General features: G+C 38.8%; 1 protein-coding gene across 26 annotated transcripts in view; it reads left to right on the top strand.

Annotated features, from left to right (window-relative positions):
• The window catches only part of SYNE1 (spectrin repeat containing nuclear envelope protein 1), a 447,744-nt gene that overhangs the window by 403,171 nt on the left and 23,467 nt on the right, over positions 1-21,106 (top strand). For 20 of the 26 annotated variants that reach the window (XM_026505077.4, XM_026505081.4, XM_026505079.4 and 17 more), the window contains 7 exons: positions 1,724-1,886; positions 12,593-12,780; positions 14,461-14,611; positions 17,422-17,604; positions 17,866-18,003; positions 19,425-19,616; positions 20,507-20,840. In XM_026505077.4, the coding sequence (XP_026360862.3) occupies positions 1,724-1,886; positions 12,593-12,780; positions 14,461-14,611; positions 17,422-17,604; positions 17,866-18,003; positions 19,425-19,616; positions 20,507-20,840 (1,349 nt within the window). The remainder of the gene's footprint in view (positions 1-1,723; positions 1,887-12,592; positions 12,781-14,460; positions 14,612-17,421; positions 17,605-17,865; positions 18,004-19,424; positions 19,617-20,506; positions 20,841-21,106) is intronic. The other 6 variants (XM_026505085.4, XM_048226161.2, XM_048226159.2 and 3 more) reach the window with 1 other exon arrangement.

Below are 21,106 nucleotides of genomic sequence, written 5' to 3' on the forward strand. Positions count from 1 at the left end.
TCAGAATTATTGTTCAAGGCCAATACCTTGAAGTGTCCTGGGGGCAGGGTATGATTTGTACTTACAAAGCTAATTAGAAAAGTCTCACCTTGAATGGAATTATGAGTACACATGTTTTTGGTTTCCTATGAATAGAATATGTTGTGGAATATGAACATAATTTTTTAAACACACTTTTTTTTTTCAAAACAATATAAGGTAACGCACCCAAGAGTTCCTTTACGAACAGAAAATGTTAGTCAAGCGTAGGTATTCTTATACCTGAGTGGACTTCCACTTGAACCTCACTTCAGACTTACTCACTCGAAATCATACCTGATCCTATCATTCCTTGGCTGACGCATCTTGGCAAAGTTCCTGTTTATCTTTAAACTGCACACAAAGCCATTGTCATGTCACTGCAGGACCTGTATAATCTTACTGCAGTCTGTCCATCCGTCTTGCCTCAGCACAACTGCAACTCTCTTCTCCTTCTCTTCCCCACCCTCCCACCCCCTGCCCCCCTGACATTATGACACAGTGCCTTCACAATCTCTGCTTTTCTTTTCTGTGTTTCATAGGCTAGAAATGTTCAGATTGGCTTATATCCACCTTTCAAGACACAGCTCTAATGTTACTTCTTCATTTCCCCTTTCAGCAAAGTCTAAGCTCCTCAGTGACAGGGATAAAACATCAGTCCTCACTGTATTTCTGTCTCCTAGTGCCATGTCTGCCTAGCAGCATAGATGTTTGTAGAAGGAATACAGACATGAGCAACTGGGGAATGAATGAGTGAATGATTACTAGAAGTGGCCAGACAGAATTGATCACTCCTTATTTATTAGCCAGAGACTTTGTTCATTTCTTTAGTTTAGTTCTTACCACACTGTGTTATATTTCATTGTGTACATGTCCAGATTTCCAGTCAGATTGTACATTTCATTAAGAAAGTAATCAAGCTTTGTTTATTTTGTCTTCCCAGCATCTGACACATAGGACGTCCACAGATGATTGTTAGATAAGTGGCAATCTTAAGCAATTGGGTTTTTACTCTTTCCTGGAAAGAATGGGAAAACATTAAAAAAAAAAACCCATGCTATGTAACAAATACTGTACTGAACTAGGCTTTGCAGGTGAAGACAGGCTGGTGGTCAGCCACTGGCAGCCCAATGGATCCTTAGTTACCTTTAATGTCGTCCAGCACGAAATGCTTATGATCACTCACTGTTAGTTCATCTTATGCATGCTTTCTTCTTTTCACTGAGTTTCTGCCACAGGAGTGCTGAAATATATCCCATCGGGGCTGGAGGAATCAGAGCTGTGAACTCATAATCTGTTTGGTAACGATCCATTAGAAATGTTCATTTTTTTCTCCCAGGTATTCTTCATATGAGTATAAATTACATTATGTGTGGAAATAACAAGTTTTATGACACCATGAGGCTTCTGTCACTGTTATATCATTATAACTATGTTGAGCATCATCATAGCTGATATTTATTCAATGTTTCCCACGGACCCTGCATTATTCAACTCATTCAAATCTCACAGATACTCTTCCTTTACTTTCATTTTGTAGGTGAGGAAACAGAGACACAGGAAGGGTGCACAATTTGCCCAAAACCACACAGCCACTAAGTGGCTGAGCTAGGCTGGACTTCGGCTCTAGGCAACTTGGCTTTAGACCCAGTGCTCACTTTTGCCCACAACGGAAACTTGAGTGAAGTCTCTCCTCTGCCCACAGGGTTAAGAAGCTGAAGGAGACCCTGGTCGCCGTACAGCAGCTGGATAAGAACATGAGCAGCCTGAGGACGTGGCTGGCTCACATCGAGTCTGAGCTGGCCAAGCCGATAGTCTATGATTCCTGTGACTCAGATGAAATACAGAAGAAGCTCACTGAGCAGCAGGTAAAACTTAAAATAACTAAAAGAAGTAAGTCGGCTCTTGAACATCTGTGCTCCTGGCCAGGATACAGACGCAGATGTGAGATGGTGAATCGAGATGGAACATCAGCAGAAAGCTAGGCAGGATTGCTGAGAAAGAGGAGGCTTGGGCAGTGCCGGTGTTTGGGGGCAAACAGATCCCATGTCACCCAGGAGTTGAGTCTAGAAGATATGCTCTCATAGGTTTAATGTCATTGGTCCACCAAGAAGACATCCTCAGTTGCTTGAACCTTAGTGATGTGTCCATAACAGTGCTGATGTTTTGTTTATTTCTTTGTGGGTCATGAGCCCACTACTACGTACATAGAAAAGAGCCTTTCTTTTTTCTGCATGTAGTGTTTGAAGAAAGATTATGGTGTATTCTTAGAGTTTTTACAGTCTAAAACAATTTTGTTTTGCAAGAAGTGCTGCATGATCTGCAGACCGCACACGGTAATTTTACCTTCATTTCTGTAGCAAAGACAGCGCATCATCCTGGCATACAATACACTACCCAAAAAAGAGTGACCATGAAAAATGCATACAAAAAGGATTTTTTACATCCTATTCCCTTCCTTATTTTTACTAAGTGTAGCAGACTCCAGTGGTTAGTAGTAAATGCCATAAATCCCCCATAAGAAGTGTTGCTACTCCATGCCCTTAGATTGTCCTTGAAGACTGTCCACACTCTGGTTACTTCCATTGCATTTAGGCCATGATAGCCAAGTTGCTTAACTTAAAAATACTACAAACTATAAACAGACCTATTTATGAAATCTTATGAAATAATTTATATACTAACTTTATTTTACAAACTATTTAAACCAATGCAAATAGATATTAAAATGCAGTTTTTTGATATTTGGATTATTTCAATGGCATTTCTTCTTTAAAAAAATTGTTAGCAGGACATTTTTCCATTTTTGTAAGATAAAAGCCCTGTGATGGATTCTCTCATGTTTGAAATTCTGATAATTGAGCTGTTGGGGTTATGGTTGGCCTCCAGCTCCCTGAATACTCCTGGAGAACATGGTAAAATGTCTACCGGTGAGAAGTGGTTACAAACAGTTAAAATCCTAATAGCTGGTATTGTAATTTAGCAAATGTAAGAAAATCGAAACAGTATCTAATTAAATATGGCAAATTGATCATATGCATCTATAGCCTTACCTACTTCTAAACCCCAATAAAATGATAGGAAAGGAGAAAAAAGGTCAAAACCCACAATGGCCAAGAGACCGGGAAAGAAGATGTAGAGATGACAGACATCCATCAGAGTCTTAGAAGACAGGAAGGGATAGATGAATAGTAACTGGTGTTGGCAGAATGGAGAATAGAAAGCTGACTCATGCCACAGAATTCCAAGAAGGCTCAGGGAGTGGAAAGAGCAAGTCTGTAGGGCTTCAAAATGGAAGATGGCTTGAAAATCTGAAGAAGGAGTAGTTTGACTGGCAGATTCCCCCTATTCCCAGCTAGCCAGACAACTCTGCCTCATTCACTCCAGCGGAAGACCAGAGGATTACTCTCTGGAGGAGGCAAACCCAGAGGGACTTTGGGTTTGGGGCCACAGGGCACCATTGGTGCTGGAGCCACTATATGAAAAATAGAGAGATTAAATGAAATGCTCTGTACCAGATAGTATGACTCCCACCCCACTCCCCCATGTCTCTAGCTAGCCTTATATCACAGCCAGGATCCATGCAAGAGTTTTAAAATCCAATTCAGTTATTCCATAAAAGTCTCCCACAAAAAAATAAAGAAAATAGAGAGGAAGAAATTGTCAGTGTAGTAATGTAAAAAAAATTCCCCAAACTGAAAAATACATAGAGTTGACCCTTGAACAATACAGGTTTGAACTCTGTGGGTCCACTTATATGTGGATTTTTTATGCAACAAAACATGCAGTACTGTAGGTTATTTTCCCTTCCTTATGATTTTCTTTTCTGTAGCTCACTTTATTGTAATAATACATATATAATACATATAACCTACAAAATATTTGTTACTGGATTATTTATGTTTTTGATAAGGCTTCTTCTGGTCAGCAGTTGGCTATTAGTATTTAAGTTTTGGGGGAGTCAAATGTTATATGCAGATTTTCAACTGTGTGGGGGGTTGGTGACCGAAAACCCCACTTTGTTCATGGGTCAGTTGTACTTCTAGAGCACAAGTCCTACAAATGCCCAGGAAAATTAAAAACAAAGCAAAGCCATTATAAAATTTCAGAACATGGGAGACAAAGAGAAGATCTTGAAGGTTTCCAAGGTGAAAAAGTCTGATTTCTCTAAAATAATAGTGGAAGCTAAAAGATAATGACACAATGCCTTCAAAAAGCTGAGAAGATTATTTATAATTTAGGACACTGTACCTGCCATTTAATATATAAAATACTTACCTCCTATGCATACAATCTCAGGAAGCTAATGAAAGATAGACTGCATATACTACAATGAGAAGAAAAATAATATTCAACATGAGAGAGAAGCAAATTCCCAGAATGGATGGTGAGGGAACATCCCAGATGCAGCCTGGAGCAACCCTGTTCAGATTGGAGTAGGGAGCTGGGTGCTCTGGGAGGGATGTCTCCAAGGAGTAAGACAGTCGAACTTGATTACCTGATGGGCTTAACCATACTGGAAGGAGGTTTATTAGCTCCATAGAGAGAGGATAGAAGCTAGGAATATTCATGTTTTAGAGAGGGAGAGAGCTACTGATTCCATATAACAGAAAAAATTATATAATAGAAGAAATCTAACCATAGCATATTTGTTGCTCAGATATGAAAGATACTAAGTAGCCATATTAAATTACCACAATTATGCAAACAATCATTATGACTCCAGCTATACAATGTGCTGAAGCAGTAACTGGAGCCACGTGAGTCAGGTAGAAGTTTATTCCGTCTCTACTATAGAAGTATAGATAATGTCTAAAATTTAAAAATCAAAACTAGCAACATAAACATGCCACTTAGAAATACAGAAGTTAAAACCAGTAGACAGAGCTACGAGAGGTGGAAATTGTTATTTCTGGAAAATGAGAATCAGGAGTGAAAAGGGAACTACTTCACTGGAAGCTTAGCTGTAATTTTTGACTTGTTAATATATTAATATATGTTTATACTGCCTTTTAATTCAATTTTAAGTTAAAGTTGAAAAAAAAAACAACTGTATACCAATGGTTAAAAGTAAGGACTTCCTGGGTTTAGCTCTGAGCTTCACCACTTTTCTGCATGACCTGAATAATAAACTATTTAAACCCTCACGTATATAGAATGCTGATAATCAGAGGATGTGGCTGACAGTGTTATTATAAAAATTAATGTGCAAAACACTTAGCACAGCACCTAGCATAAAGTGGGTGCTTAGTAAATTATATTTCAATCCTATCGTATTCACCACAGTTTCCTTTGTGGCAAATGGTTAACCATGATTCTGTAAAAATTTTAGCATTTGGGATCCATGTTGTAAAAGACAGATAAATAGTAATCTGTCTCCAAAGGGGAAAATTCTCTTAAATATTTGAAAAGAGATTAAACTCATAAGAAACACATTTTCTTTTATTCCCCTCTGTGGAGTTTCTGTATGTTTCTCTTGCCAACGTACTTAATCCTTACATACTTAATTGAGCAGAGATATATGTAGACTTGAGATGGCTTCAGAGGACATCTTGTCAAATTTCTCTGTGTTTCAGATGAAGTATAAATTCAGAGACACTGTGTGTCAATTTAGGACCATTACCAATGACGGTTAAAGCTGAGACTAAGATCTTTGTCTGTAATAGAGCACTTACCAATAATTATAACCCCCCTCAAGCTTATTTCATATAATTGATTTTAACAAAAACTTTTGAGCAGATGTACAAGGGGTCTTTTCTCTGGTATTTACTGTGGGAACCTGGTTGAGCTCCTGGAAGAAATTTCACAGAATTGTGCAGCCCCCTCCAATGACTGGATCCTCTAGAAATTTTAACTCAGTTGCCTACACTGACCCTGCAGCCATCCATCAGTTACAGTTATGGTTTTCATACCCTGGCCCTGAATCTCTGCTCTGGGGTAGATCCAAAAGTATGTGGAAAAATCACATCATGAAGATAGCCACATAGGTTATTTCTGATTTAAGTTCCCCTCCCAAAAAGACCAACAAGTAACTATCTATAGACAAGGCACCATTGTAAAACTCCCCAAACCCAAGGGTAAGGATGAAGCACCAGCCTGGACCCCAGAGACCAGGAAGGACCACATTAAAGGGGTAAGAAGTGTGGTCACACTCTGACCACATCATCCTTCCTGGCTGGCATGGAGCTGCACCAAGAGGGCACCACTTGGCCAGGATAGATATCTAGCTCCCCTGGCTTCCCCATCCTTCCCAGGAGGCCCACTATGGGAACCAGTAAGGGAACTTCTATGGCTTGATTACTGGGGAGCAGTTAGTGAAGGAGAAGGGGGCTGAGGCTTACTGCAACCAGCACGCACATCTTAGCAAATTGCATTCTTGTTTATAGCTGCACCCAAGCAGAGATCTCAGCCTGCATCTCTGCCCATCAGCAGAGCCCAGCCAGTGGCCCTATCTGACCTGGGAGTTCACTTGGCAGTTCTGCCTGATTTCAATCCCCAGACAATGGGCCATACTGACCTCGGAGCCCTTTCTACCATCTGACCTGGGCAGTGAAGCCAATTCCCACCCAGCCCCGCCCAACAGCTGAGCATAGCCTTCATCCTTCCCCACCAGAAGGCCTGGCCAGAGAACCCAAGCAACCACGGAACCCATCCAACAGCCCTGCTTGAGGAGGGAACCAAGCCAGCAGCCCTACCAAACTGCTAAGCATAGCCTCTGGCCCTGCATAATCGGGGAGTCTGGACAGTGACTCTGGACAACCTCAGAGCTCAACCTACAACCTAGCCCAGCCACAGAGCCCAGAAAACAAACCCACTCAGCCCATGGCCTTGTCTGATTGCTGAACACAGCCTGCAACCTTATTCAGACAGTGACCCCAACCAATCACCAAGCATAGCCTGTGACTGCACATGACAAGAAAGCCTGGACAGTGATCCAGCTCAACCACAGAGCATAGTCTCTAGCTCCACACCCTTTGGGATACAGTTCGAGGCCCCTCCTTATCAGAGAGCCCAGCCAATGACCTTGCCCAATAGGGTAGCACAGCCAATGGCCCACGGGATGGCAAAGTCCAGAGTATCACCTCACCCAATTCCAGGGCACAACCTGCAGCCCTGCATAATCAAAGAGCCAGCATGAGACCCAGTCCAACTGCAAAGCTCTTCCTGTGGCTCTACCTAAACACAGAGCGCAGCCAGTAGCACTGTCTGGTCTAAGATCACAGCCTGCTATCCCACCTAACCAGAAGTGGTTGCAGAGCTCAGCCTGTAGCTCCACCCAATCACAGAGTCCAGCCAGTGACAGTGACCTCACCCAACAAAGCTGATTGCAGAGCCCAGTCGGTGGCACCCCACCCCCTACCTCAGATCATGGAGCATTTTCCAGAATAGATTATATGTTATAAACCATTATGTTATGATTATATTATATGAGCCAAACAAGGCTCAACAAATTCAAGAAAATATAAATTATATCAAGGATCTTTTCCAATCACAATGATATGAAACTAGAAATCAATAACAGGAAGAAAGCTAGAAAATTCACAAATACATGGAAATTGAACAACATACTCCTGAGCAAAGAAGAAAACAAAAGGAAAATTAAAAAATATCTTGAGACAAACAAAAAAAGAAACAGCATATCAAAACTTAAGGAGTACAGCAAAAGAAGTTCTAAGAGGGAAACTTAGAGTGATGAATGCATACATGAAGAAAAAGAATCTCAAATAAACAATATAACTTTCCACCTCAAGGAACTAGAAAGAAGAACAAACTAAACCCCAAATTGACAGAAGGAAAGAAATAATAAAGATTAGAGCAGAAATAAATGAAATAGAGAATAGGAAAACAACATAAAAGGTTAACAACACTGAGCTGGTTCTTTGTAATGATAAACAAAATTGACAAACCTTTAGCTAGGCTAACCAAGAAAAACAAAGAAGGGCACATGGGTGGCTTAGTCAAGCATCTGCCTCTTGATTTTGACTCAGGTCATGATCTCAGGTTTATGAGATCAAGCCCTGTGTCATGCTCTGTGCTCAGCACAGAGTCCCTGTTCCTCTGCCCCTCCCACTTGTGTGCTCTCTCTCTCTCTAAAATAAATGAATCTTTTAAAAAAACAAAGAAGGAGAACCCAAATAAATAAAAATCATAAATGAAAGTGGAGACATTACAAGAAATACAAAGGATCATAATAGCATACTATGAAGAAATGGATAAACGTCTAGAAATATGCAACCTACCAAGACTGAATTATGAAGAAATAGAAAATAAGAACAGACCAATAATGAGTAAGGAGGCTGAATCAGTAATTATAATCCTCCCATCAAAGAAACCCTCCCAACAGGATCAGATGGTTTCACAGGTAAAATCTACCAAACATTTAAAGCCAATTCTTCTCACTCTTCCAAAAAATTGAGGAGAAGGAAACACTCTCAAACTCCTTTTATAAGGCGAGAAGTACAAAAGCCAGATAAGGACACCACAAGAGGAGAAAACCATAGGCCAATACTCATGATCAATATAGATGCAAAAATTCTCAATAGAGTACTAGCAAACCAAATTCAACAGCACATTAAAAGGATCATACACCAGGATTTAGTTGGATTCATCCCTGGGATGCAAGAATGGTTCAACATATCCATATAAAAATAAATATGATACATTACATTACTAGAATGAAATATAAAAATATCATCTCAATAGATACAGAAAAAACATTTCGCAAAATTCAAATGATAAAAACTCTCAATCCAGGGGGTATATAAAAGAAATGTACCTCAACATAATAAAAGCTATACGATATCATACTTAATGGTGAAAGGCTGAAAACTTCTTCTCTAAGATTTAAAACAAGACAGGGATGCCCACTCTCACTATGCCTGTTCAGCATAATATTCAAAACCCTAGCTAGAGTAATCAGGCAAGAAGAAAATAAAAGGCATCTAAATCAGAAAGGATGATATAAAATTCTTTGTAGATGACATAATCTTACATACAGAAAATCCTAAAGATTCCACCAAAAAACTGTTAGAACTAATAAATTCAGTAAAGTTGCAGGATAAAAATTTAACGTACAAAAACCAGTTGCATTTCTATACACTAACAATGAATTATCTGGAAAAAAGAAAACAATTCCTTTACAATAACATCAAGAACAACAAAATACTTAGGAATGAATTTAACCAAGGAGCTGAAAGATCTTTACACTGAAAAACTATAAGACTCAGATGAAAGACATTGAAGAAGACACAAATAAATGGAATGATAGCCCACATTAATAGATTGGAAGAATTAATATTGTTAAAATGAGCATACAACCAAATCTATCCATAGATTCAGTACAATCCCTATCAAGATTCCAGTGGCACTTTTTACAGATACAGAAAAAACAGTTCTAAAATTTGTATGGAACTACAAAAGACCCCAAAGAGCTGAAGCAATCCTGAGAAAGAATAAAGCTGGAGGTATCACACTTCTTGATTTCAAACTATGATACAAAGCTATAGTAATCAAAACTGTATGATACTGGTATAAAAACAGACACGTAGACCAATGGAACAGAATGAGAGCTCAGGAATAACATCCATGCATGTATGGTCAGCTAATGCTTGACAGGGTAGCCAAGAATACCCACTGGGGAGAGGATGGTCTCTTCAAAAATCAGTGTTGGAAAAACTGGACATTCACATGCCAAAGAGTGAAATTGGAGCCCTATTTTACACCACTTACAAAAATTAACTCAAAATAATGTATTAAAGACATAAATATAAGACCTGAAACCATAAACCTCCTAGAAGAAAACGTAGGGATAAAGCTTATTGACATTGATCTTGGCGATGATTTTTTAGATACAACACCAAAAGTACAACCACCTAAACCAAAAATAAACAAGTTGCACTAAATGAAACTAAAAACCTTCTGCAAAGAAAAAGTAATGATAAACCAAATGAAAAGGCAACCTCTGGAATGGGAGAAAATATCTGCAAACCACATATCTGATAGGGTTAATATCCAAAATATATAAGTAACTCAATAGCAACTCAATAGCAAAAAACCCCAAATAATCCAATTTAAAAAATGGGCAAGAGGGGTGCCTGGGTGGCTCAGTCATTAAGCGTGATCCCAGGGTCTTGGGATTGAGCCCTGCATCAGGCTCCCTGCTCCTCTGGGAGCCTGCTTCTTCCTCTCCCACTCCTCTGCTTGTGTTCCCTCTCTCGCTGGCTGTCTCTCTATCTGTCAAATAAATAAATAAAATCTTAAAAAAAAAAGAATTAAAAAAAATGGGCAAGAGTCCTGAGTAGACATTTTTCCAAAGGAGATATTAAAATTGCCATGAAGTACATGAAAAGATGCTCAACATTACTAATCATTACGGAAATGCAAATCAAAACTGCAATAAGATATGTCCTCACACCTGTTAGAATGGCTATTATCAAAAAGACAAAAGATAACAAGTACTGGCAAAAGTGTAGAGAAAGCAGAACCCTCGTGCACTATTGGTGAGAATGTAAATTGGTATCATCACTATGGAAAACATTAAGGATGTTTCTCAAAAAATTAAAAATAGAACTACCATATGATCTAGGAATTCCACTTCTGGTTAGGTTTCAGAAAGAAATGAAATCACTATCTTGAAGAGATATCTCCACCCTCCATGTTCATTGAAGCATTATTCATAACAGTGAATACATGGAAACAAACTAAGTACCCATCAACAGATAAATGGATAAAGAAAATGTGGTATATATACACAATGGAATATTATTCAGCCTTAAGTAAGGAAATACTGCCATTTCCAACAACATGGATGAACTTTGAAGTCATTGTGCTAAGTGAAATAAGTCAGATCTACAAATGTTGTATGATCTCACTTATATGTGGACTCTAAAAAAAACTGAACTCATAGAAACAGAGAGTAGATGAGTGGTTGCCAGAGATGGGGTGATGGTGAGGGAAATGGGTGAAGGTGGTCAAAGGGTACAAACTTCCAGTTACAGAAATGTAATGTTCTAGAAATGTAACATTCAGCATGGTGACTGTAGTTAATGATACTGTGTTGCATATTTGAAATTTCGCTGTAGAATAGATCTTAAAAGTTCTCAACACACACATACACATACATATTGTAACTATGTGAGGTGACAGATGTTAGTTAAACTGATTGTGGTAATCATTTCACAATATATACATACATCGAATCATCACATTGCGCATCTTAAACTTACACGGTGTTGTTATACGTCAGTTATATCTCAATAAAACTGGAAGCAAACCTGTTGCGTACTAGGGGAAAATTAAATCAAAATCCTGTAACTTTTTAAAATGCCTTGATTGTGTTCACGTACCCAAGACTACTTACAAATGTATATCCTTGTACAGAAGGCACCGTAAGACTTAGAATTTACTTAGCGATCTCATTCACAGATGTCTCTGTCTTCAGCTTTGAGGAAATATTGAGTTCAGTTTTATATTTTTTAGACCAGAAGTTCTTGTGATAACGTCCACATAATTGAAAGAGTTTACACAAGAGGTCTGAAAGGACTGTTTAGTAAAATAGAAATATTTTTGATAGAATCTATCTTCTTCTGTCTAGTTCATAAAATCTCTGAATGTTAATCAAAGGCACTGTTATTGCGTTTGGCAATAAGCTAATGTTTGCATGGAAGACATTGAAACATGGTGTTAAAGAGAAAAAATAGGAGGAAGAATACACACACAAAAATATAAGTTTCAGCTATTTGAATCAGTTGAGGAATTATCTTTAGAACAAGAGAAAAGCTAACAATCCAAGAATTGTTTTAAAGACAAGGAAAATACATTAAGGACCTTGATGAATAGGGCAAGATAAACACCAGTAGCCTCACCTTTAATAATGAGATACCTTGAACAAATTGAGTTAAAAGCCCAATAGAAAAAAATAATGTACATTTTGCATTTCTATTTTATGCAGTTAATATGAAGACTCGACATGGTGGGATACTGGGGAAATTCAGGGCCTTATTTATCATCATCATCTATTTCCGTCCTACCTTTAAAATTGCTCACTGAGGAAGCTGTTGATGTTATGGTGTCATATATGATAGAGAACCTAGGTCTTTTAAACCCTGGTACTTTTTAATGATGGTGGAATTAACTGTTTAAACAGTTTGCAGAACTTTGGAGATGAAATCCCAGTTCTTAAGTGCCAGCTTTTAACATGAGCACATGAATTCATTGACAGACTGATCAATGGATTGAAATGGAAGGATACAGCTCTAAAGTAGAGTCTGGGGCAAAGTTTATTCTTCCACCAGTACAAAAGCTATTTTTACTCTCAATGTAACGAATGTAGTCTATTTCATTTGTTCCATTTATATTTTGGCATTGCTCACATAGCCAAAATATCTCTAGCTTCATTTTCTGCCATTTTGGAGCTTGCCACATTTCATAAACGACATTGAAGAAACCTCACGCATTCAAGGAAAGGAGACACTTGTCAAGGGTTTGCCTCACCATTTATTAGTCAGCGAATCCTGGTGCAGTTTCTCTCATCCGCATCCAAGTACTGGATTAAAGCATGTCTCATTCCCCACAGGAGCTTCAGAGAGACATTGAGAAACACAGCACGGGTGTGGCCTCCGTCCTCAACCTGTGTGAGGTCCTGCTGCATGACTGCGACGCCTGTGCCACAGATGCCGAGTGCGATTCCATCCAGCAGGCGACGCGAAACCTGGACCGGCGGTGGAGAAATATCTGCGCCATGTCCATGGAAAGAAGGCTCAAGTAAGCGGGGAGGTTCAAAGAGCTGGGAAAGAGGAACGATCCAAAAGAGAAAAAAAAAAAAAAAAAAAAACACCTACCCAGATTATCCACTGTTTACTCTTTCCTTTTGGTTGCAGCATCTAAGAGGAACACTGGTGTCTCAAACTTGCCGTCATCTACAATTAGTTGGGAAAATAAGTAGGCGTAAAGGCCATATACTAGTTCTCCCCCACCCCACCTTATCCATGGTTTCTCTTTCCTTGGTGTCCGTTATCCACGGTCAAGCAGGATCCGGAAGCAGAAGATCCTCCTTCTGACGTAGAGTCGGAAGGTGCATAGTAGCCCAACACTAGTCACAACGCCCACATCATTCATGTGATATCATCCGTCATGCAGGCATTTTATCATCTCACATCATCACAAGAAGGGTGAATGCGGGGGCGCCTGGGTGGCTCAGTCGATGAAGCATCTGCCTGGGCTCAGGTCATGATCGCAGGGTCCTGGGATGGAGCCCCATGTTCTGTCGTCGGGCTCCCTGCTCAGTGGCGAGTCTGTTTCTCCCTCTCCCCCTGCCACTCTCCTCCACCTTGTGTTCTCTCTCTCGCTCACTCTCTCCCAAATAAATAAAATCTTTAAAAAAATTTAAAAATTTAAAAAATTTAAAAGGGTGAGTGCAGTACAGTAAGATATTTTGAGAGAGACCACATTCACATAAGTTTTATTACAGTCTACTATTATAGTTGTTCTGTTTTATTATTGGTTATTGTTGTTAATCTCTTACTGTGCCTAATTTATAAATTAAACTTTAACATACGTATGTCTAGGGTAAAGCATACTATATATAGGGGTTCAGTACTATCCACAGTTGTTCAGGCATATGTTGGGAGTCTTGGAATGGGTCTCTCACAGATGGGGGTGCTACTATATAAAAATATACTGTATGCAGATATAATATACTGTAATGTATAAAACAATTATGCCTGACCTAACAGTTTAAATGTAATTCAGAAAAATAAAAATATGCCCTTGCTGAATAAGTATATTGTTATGGAATTGGTGGAGTGAAAAGTAATATTATTTTAACAAAAATGAAATAATAAAACAAAGACCTTATCCTTGTATAGAAAAACCCTTTGAAATTCAAGGCATAAACAATAGTGATGGGTTAGAAAATAATCATAACGATTTACGGCATATAATCTTTGTACTGTTCGGACAATTCTTGATAGGTTAGTATTTGCCTTGCAGTGATAGGTTAGTTTTGATGAGGGTGAATTTGATGTTGGACTTCCATGCATTTTGAGACCTTTGTTTTATTTCAGTGGAACCATGGCATGACTGTGCCCCTTAAATCTGGCTTTGCACTTCTGAGCTCCCTCGCACATATACAAACAGTTCACTTTATGCGCTTGTAATACACGATGTGACTAATTCCAAATCCAGAACTGCAGGATGTGTGTTTAAAAAAACAAAAGCAAACAAACAAAAAACCCCCAAACTCACAGCTGTTTCATTTGAGCTCAGACAGTTGTCTCTTCTCACTCTGCTCACATTTGGCTGACAGCACAGAGATTGTTTGGTACCAGTTGCTTGTTGGGCACTCTTACTCCCGCTGCAGGCATCAGGGTTCTGGAGTATAAACAGTCTCAAACAATCAGATCCTGTGGGTTTTTTTTTTTTTCTTTTCATTTTCTATCTCAGAATTGAAGAGACATGGCGATTGTGGCAGAAATTTCTGGATGATTATTCTCGTTTTGAAGATTGGCTCAAGATTTCGGAAAGGACGGCTGCCTTCCCCAGCTCTTCCGGGGTGCTCTATACAGTTGCCAAGGAAGAATTAAAGAAATTTGAGGTGATTTATAATCCCAAATATTTGATCCTTATTTTGCTATGAGCATGGCCAGTTAGTAGTTGGTGTCTTGAGACATAAAGTGACTGTTCACCTGCACAGTGTCTGTTGAAACAGTTGGGTGGGGACTTTGCGGTCATCTTTAGTACTACCTCACAGGTAGGCAAAGAAAGGGGGGAAGAAAGGTTTTTATGTTAAGATTCTCAAGAATTACAAATAAAGTCATATTGGCAAGAATTCTATTACAAAGCATAAAGCACAATTCCCAGAATAAGATCTTGGCATTTTTTTCATTTCATAATCCTTTACTATTAGTCATCTAAGATGAAAATATGATGTTGCATACTATCAAAATCTCTCTTCCAAATATATTTTCTTGATTTTTATTTTATCTAATTAGAGAATAGGTATATATATTTTTTTAAATCATAAAGCAGAGTTGGCTCCAGAATTAAATAAAACAATTTAATCATAAGCCACTTCTAATTACAAATGAAGAGCGATGCCATCCTTGAGTCCCCAGGACTTTTCAGTTACAGAGACAAAAATAGCAGCAACATAACCACATTCATGAAGGAACTCTTCAGTAACGGACTCCAGTGTCTTGCCTGCTTGTGCGATCTTGAGTCCACTCTATCCCCTTGAGATGATACAACCCAACAGCTGCTGCTCATTTTCACGGAGGACCTGACACAGCCTAAAGTTCACCGTGTTGTAATTTGAAGTTTCTTTTTCCATCAGTTCCCACTGACAGGCTAGTATGCACCTGTAGATATCGACACCGAAGTCCTGATTTTACAAGTCATTCTTGGTTGCTAATTCTGCCCCAAGATCCCTGAGATGCTTACAAATAAGACTAAAACTCCAACCAAATCCAGCTGAATTTATTTTTACCTTGTAATGTCAGTTTACCTGGCATTTCCTGAGGCTCGTTAGAGTAAATATGAGGTTTGGTTTTTGTGCTTGTGGGATTTAAAATCAAAGAGTCCTAGACGAGCAGCTATAGGAATCTATAAAAATGCTCAAATACATGTAAATAAGAGTTATTCTGATGTCTGAATATGGGTTTATGCATAACTATACCACCAAGTTCCAGGAAAATAATTTCATATCTAAAATGTTTTCCCATAGAAAGTTTCTAGTGAGAAGCCACAGTGAGCTATACGGTAGAGTTCAGGTCCTCCCGGTGTGAGCCGGTGCCGGTGAGGTATCCGTGTCCTCCCATCTCACTAGGCTCTGCTTCAGAAAGGTTACAACCTTCTGTAATTGGCTTATACTACAAAGCAGCTTATGTACGGTCCTTTCTGATGCTATTTTAGACTCTCAGATTTTATGGCAAAAGTTAGCCGTATGGTTAGCTTCTATAATAAATGATTTTATCATTTATTTTTTAATGTTCTTTCTTAAGAGACAATAAATTTTTTAAAAAAATGATGTTCAAGTACAGCCTTTTCCTGTTCCAATGCATGAAAATTTGGGATGGATCTGGGTACCCCCCCTGTGGTGCCTACCTACCATCACTCCAATGGAAAAACATTTTCTGTGACTCCTGGTAATGGCAAAAACTGAGCTTTTCTTACTGCTTCCTTTTCTGGGGAAGTAATTTAAATTGTTTTATAAAATAGGAGATTAGACTTACTCAGACAAAGTCTCTTAAAGCAACTCTCAGAAGGAAAGCCAGATCAGAGGCACAGATGTGGTAGGAAGTAAACGGTACAGTGAACCAAGGAAGCGGAATTTTGTGATTTAGATGAGTACAGACCACCTGATTGTACAGTTTTCTGTCCAATATCAGGATAAACGTCAGTCATAGATCATATACATGAGTTTGAAAAAAAAAGCTTCATTTTATTTTGGCCAAATGATTCTTAATGGTAGGACTACGCTATATTGCAGAGAGAAAGAAGAAAGAGTATTTTACTTCAGAAACTCAAAAGTGTTCATAGGGTAACCTTAAAAATAAATAGACACAAGTGGATTATACTATGTTTTAATCATTTAAAAGCTAACTTTTCATCATTAAAAGTGACAGTATAGTTACGAAATTTGCCCAAGATATGTGAACTGGGCCAGGAATGAAGAATGATTGATAGAACATGGTAGAAATAAATGATTGCAAAAGAAAAAAATAAATAAATAGACACTACCATGTCAGCTGGTGCATCAGCTCTAAAATGTTTTATAAAAATTGAGTAATTAATGGGAACGACAAAAAAGAAACAGAGTGTGTTCCAAACTTTCCTCTGTTTAAGGTTACTTGTGTTTTGCTGAACTGCTTTTCTTAGAAGTTAGTAATACCTTGCATTTAGACACCTGCAAAAAAGTGGGTTTAATTATTTTAATGGACATTAGAATTTAAGAAGTTTCTGGATTATTAGGAGATTACATCTTAGACAAAGAGAGAGTTCTTTTGGAGGTATCTTTTTTCAGTAATGACATCAGAAATTTTTAAACCCTTCAGACTCACATTTCAGCACACATAAGTATTTGTGTCATCAATTTGTTTCATGGGAAAATATTTTTCGGACTGCTCAGTATTTAAAAAACTATAATATAGGAACATGTGTATATTATACGTGTATATGTGTTTGTAGGTATACATACATAGTTACTCCTGTTTACTAATTTCTTGCACATTTTTTTTATCTACACCCTGTCCTTAAGCCACACTGATCCCATTACTTTGCTTTAATAAGGGGAAATAAACCCTTGTTAGAACTTGCCCTTTCCCTGTCACTGCAGGATGAGGCCAGGTGCCTTTGCTGAGAGCCCTTCACTGATCCCTTCACTGACGTGCTTCTCTGTGGTCTCAGGCTTTCCAGCGACAGGTTCACGAGAGCCTGACGCAGCTGGAACTGATCAACAAGCAGTACCGTCGCCTGGCCAGAGAGAACCGCACCGATTCTGCCTGTAGCCTAAAGCAGATGGTTCACGAAGGCAACCAGAGATGGGACAACCTACAAAAGCGTGTCACCTCCATCTTGCGCAGACTCAAGGTCTTTATTACGCCTCCTCTGTCGCTTAGAGACCCAGAGGACAGGATTGGGCCATTAGAACATATTAAGACATAATCTCAGTGGTTTTGTAAGATTGGGATGGCAAGAGTGGTTTGTATGGTAATTTATATGCTAAAGGATTACAGAGTTCTCATGGTTTGTTGAACAAATGACTTTCCAGAAGAATGTTGGAATGGGCGGTATCATCTCCATATGCGCAATGTGGACTTTAGTTTTCTGTCATTTTCCTTTCACACCCAGCACTTCATCGGCCAGCGTGAGGAGTTTGAGACAGCGCGGGACAGCATTCTGGTGTGGCTGACAGAGATGGACCTCCAGCTCACTAACATTGAGCATTTTTCTGAGTGTGATGTTCAAGCTAAAATAAAGCAACTCAAGGTAAGAGAGTCGTGATTTTTCAAATCGCAAAGAAGATACGCAGAGGAAGGGATTTGTAGATCCTTTGGCAAAGAACATAGTAAAGAACTCTTTTGGGAAAAAAAATTAGTTCTTGATTGAAAAAAAATTCAGAAAATACAAAATGTATTAAAAATGAAAGAAAGAACATTACCCAGCGATAACTACCATTAGCCTATATACTTTTAATTGTTAACTTCATTGCCAGGGTATTAGGAATCTTGTTTTTTGGCTGTTTGTTTTTTTTTTTTCTGCTTTGTTTCTAGCACCTTCACATAGTTTCTTTGACTTCCGTGTTCCAACTTTCTCATGTTGGGTTTTCAGTCCACATATTCCACGTCCTTAGATGCCAAGTTAATTTTTAAGCCTATTTGGTATGTTTCACCGTACAGTTCAAACACAGTGGCTGATTAAAAATTTAAATAGGAGTGATACACATTAGATATAAGGAGTCCCTAAAAGAAAGAGTGTTTTAACAATTTGAGTATTATGCAAGGATAAATTCTCAGGATGAAAAAAATCACAGATACTTGTAGATTCTCAGGATGGAAAAATCGTAAAATAGCGAGCCCTGATAGTATGCCCGACCCCTTCCCCACTGACTCTTCTGAGTCGTTTCACAGATAAACCAATATTTAAAACCTTCAACAGGAGATTTCTACCAAGAGATAGTTGAATCTTTTCTTTTTAGACTCTGGCAAGGTCGCAGAACTCAATACCGTGATCCCTTCTCTCCAGCAGCCTTTTTATTAGTGGATAATTTCAACTATTCCAGAGTTTATTCTTGTATTGAATTAAAATTTATCCCTGAAATCTGTCCCCACTATCTTAACTCCTTTCAACTTTATAGAATGAGTCTAAATAGTCCTCCAGAATTCCTTGTTTTTCAAGTAATTATAATCTTTCCTGATTATGTCCTGAACCAATAAAAATCATCTGAGAAGAATTTGTGATATTATCATTTGGATGGTTTCTCTTAGTCATGTTTGACATATGATCAGAAAATCTAAAATTAAAATATTTAATTAACTCTCTAAAATGTTAAATTTATTTCAGTGGCACTATATTGCTTACCATTGCTTTTCATTAGGGATAACCAGTGCTATCAACTTTATGATGGGTTTAAATGTTTTTTCCTGTGATTCTCTACCCACACTGTCTGTGGCAGTAAATTTCATTAGCCAAAGGCGCCTTTCTGGTCATGGAATTCCGACGATTCCATTTCTGACTCCTGTTCTGATTTAAAATTTTTATGTGTGACTTTAGAAAGTAATAGCTTCTTGGCTTGTCACTGTATATGGTACATTCAATATCCCCTGCATGGTTTTTCTAAATATATATCTTATAATTATTTCATGTCACTGTGAACAATAAAAAAATTACATGAGATTTGTGTTCCCTAGGCCTTCCAGCAGGAAATTTCACTGAACCACAATAAGATTGAGCAGATAATTGCCCAAGGAGAACAGCTTATAGAAAAGAGTGAGCCCTTGGATGCCGCAGTCATCGAGGAAGAGCTGGATGAACTCCGGCGTTACTGTCAGGAGGTCTTTGGGCGCGTGGAAAGATACCATAAGAAACTGATTCGCCTGCCTGTATGTGATGTGTTTTTTTCATTGTCACTAAGTCTAAAGAGAATGAGTTACATGGGGTTAGGTAGCATTGGACAATGGGTAAAAGCCCAGACTCTGGAGCTAGAATACCTGGATTCCAGTCTGAGCTCTGACATGTGTTGGCTACATAACCTTGGGCAAGTTACTTCACAGCTGTTGCCTTGGTGTCCTCTGATGTGACACTGGTTTAATAATACTACCTACCTTGTAGACAGGATTGCTTCGGGTATGAAACAAGTTAATATCTATCTAAAAAACTTAGAGAGTACTCGGCACATATCTTCTATGGAAGATAAAAACGCTTCTAGAAGAAATAAGGAGATGAAAGTGAGCAATGTAAACAGTTGCTCAACTGATGAAGTGGTTTAGTTGAATTTTCTTTCTCTTGCACTTTCCTAATTGCTACCATAATCACATCACAAACTGTTAGAATATTTGGAATATTCTGTGATAAAATATATTTTGCATCTGGGATATAAGGTAAAAAAGGACCAGGTAAAGTTTTATTAGTCATTTCCTTCTGTTCCTGAAATGTGCCATTGTGTAACTATTGTGTTGCAGGCACACTACTAGGCTGCCTTTATTTACATTATCTTATTTAATCTTAATTATTTGAAGTCTGTTTTAATATTATTTCCGTTCCACCAGTGATAAAAACTGGAGCCTTGGTAGATTAATTTATAAGACATTTTTAAAAGTGATCAGAGGATTCTTACTGATTTGATGAGAGGAAGTTAGAAATTACCCCCACTGAGGTGGGAATATGGGCCAGATAAGCTTGAACACTGAGATTTGGTGAGAGGCAGAACAGGAAGTGGTAAGGGCATCGTCTGACTGCTGCGGTGATGGAGTTGGCTTGACTACATTTCTAGCTCCCAGATGATGAGCATGACCTCTCTGACCGGGAGCTGGAGCTGGATGACTCTGCAGCTCTCTCGGACCTCCACTGGCGTGACACCTCTGTGGACGGCGTGCTTTCCCCCCAGCCTTCCTCCAACCCCTCCCTCTCACTCGCCCAGCCCCTGCGGAGCGAGCGGTCGGGACGAGACACCCCCGCCAGTGTGGACTCCATCCCCCTGGAGTGGGACCATGACTATGACCTCAGTCGTGACCTGGAGTCTGCTGTGTCCAGAGCTCTGCCCTCTGAGGATGAAGAGGGTCAGGAGGATAAAGATTTCTACCTCAGGGGAGCTGTTGGCTTATCAGGTAGGAAAGAACTCTTCCAATAGGCAAGCTTGAAAGAAAATAAGAAGGACTGAATATTGTATTTGAAATGTGTAAACTAAGCAGAATCCTCCTCTTCCTTTCTCCATTAGAGCAAATTGCACATAATAGAATAATTGGGTATTACTGTGATTATCAGATCCAAAAATTGGCATGACCATTGCTTTATCCCACATACACTTACATTCTTACTATGTGACAAGCACTGTATAAGTATTAGGGATACATGGTTCCTTTTGCTCTCAAAG

This window comes from Ursus arctos, unplaced genomic scaffold (assembly GCF_023065955.2).
Source record: "Ursus arctos isolate Adak ecotype North America unplaced genomic scaffold, UrsArc2.0 scaffold_13, whole genome shotgun sequence".
NCBI classification, from domain to species: Eukaryota; Metazoa; Chordata; class Mammalia; order Carnivora; family Ursidae; genus Ursus; species Ursus arctos.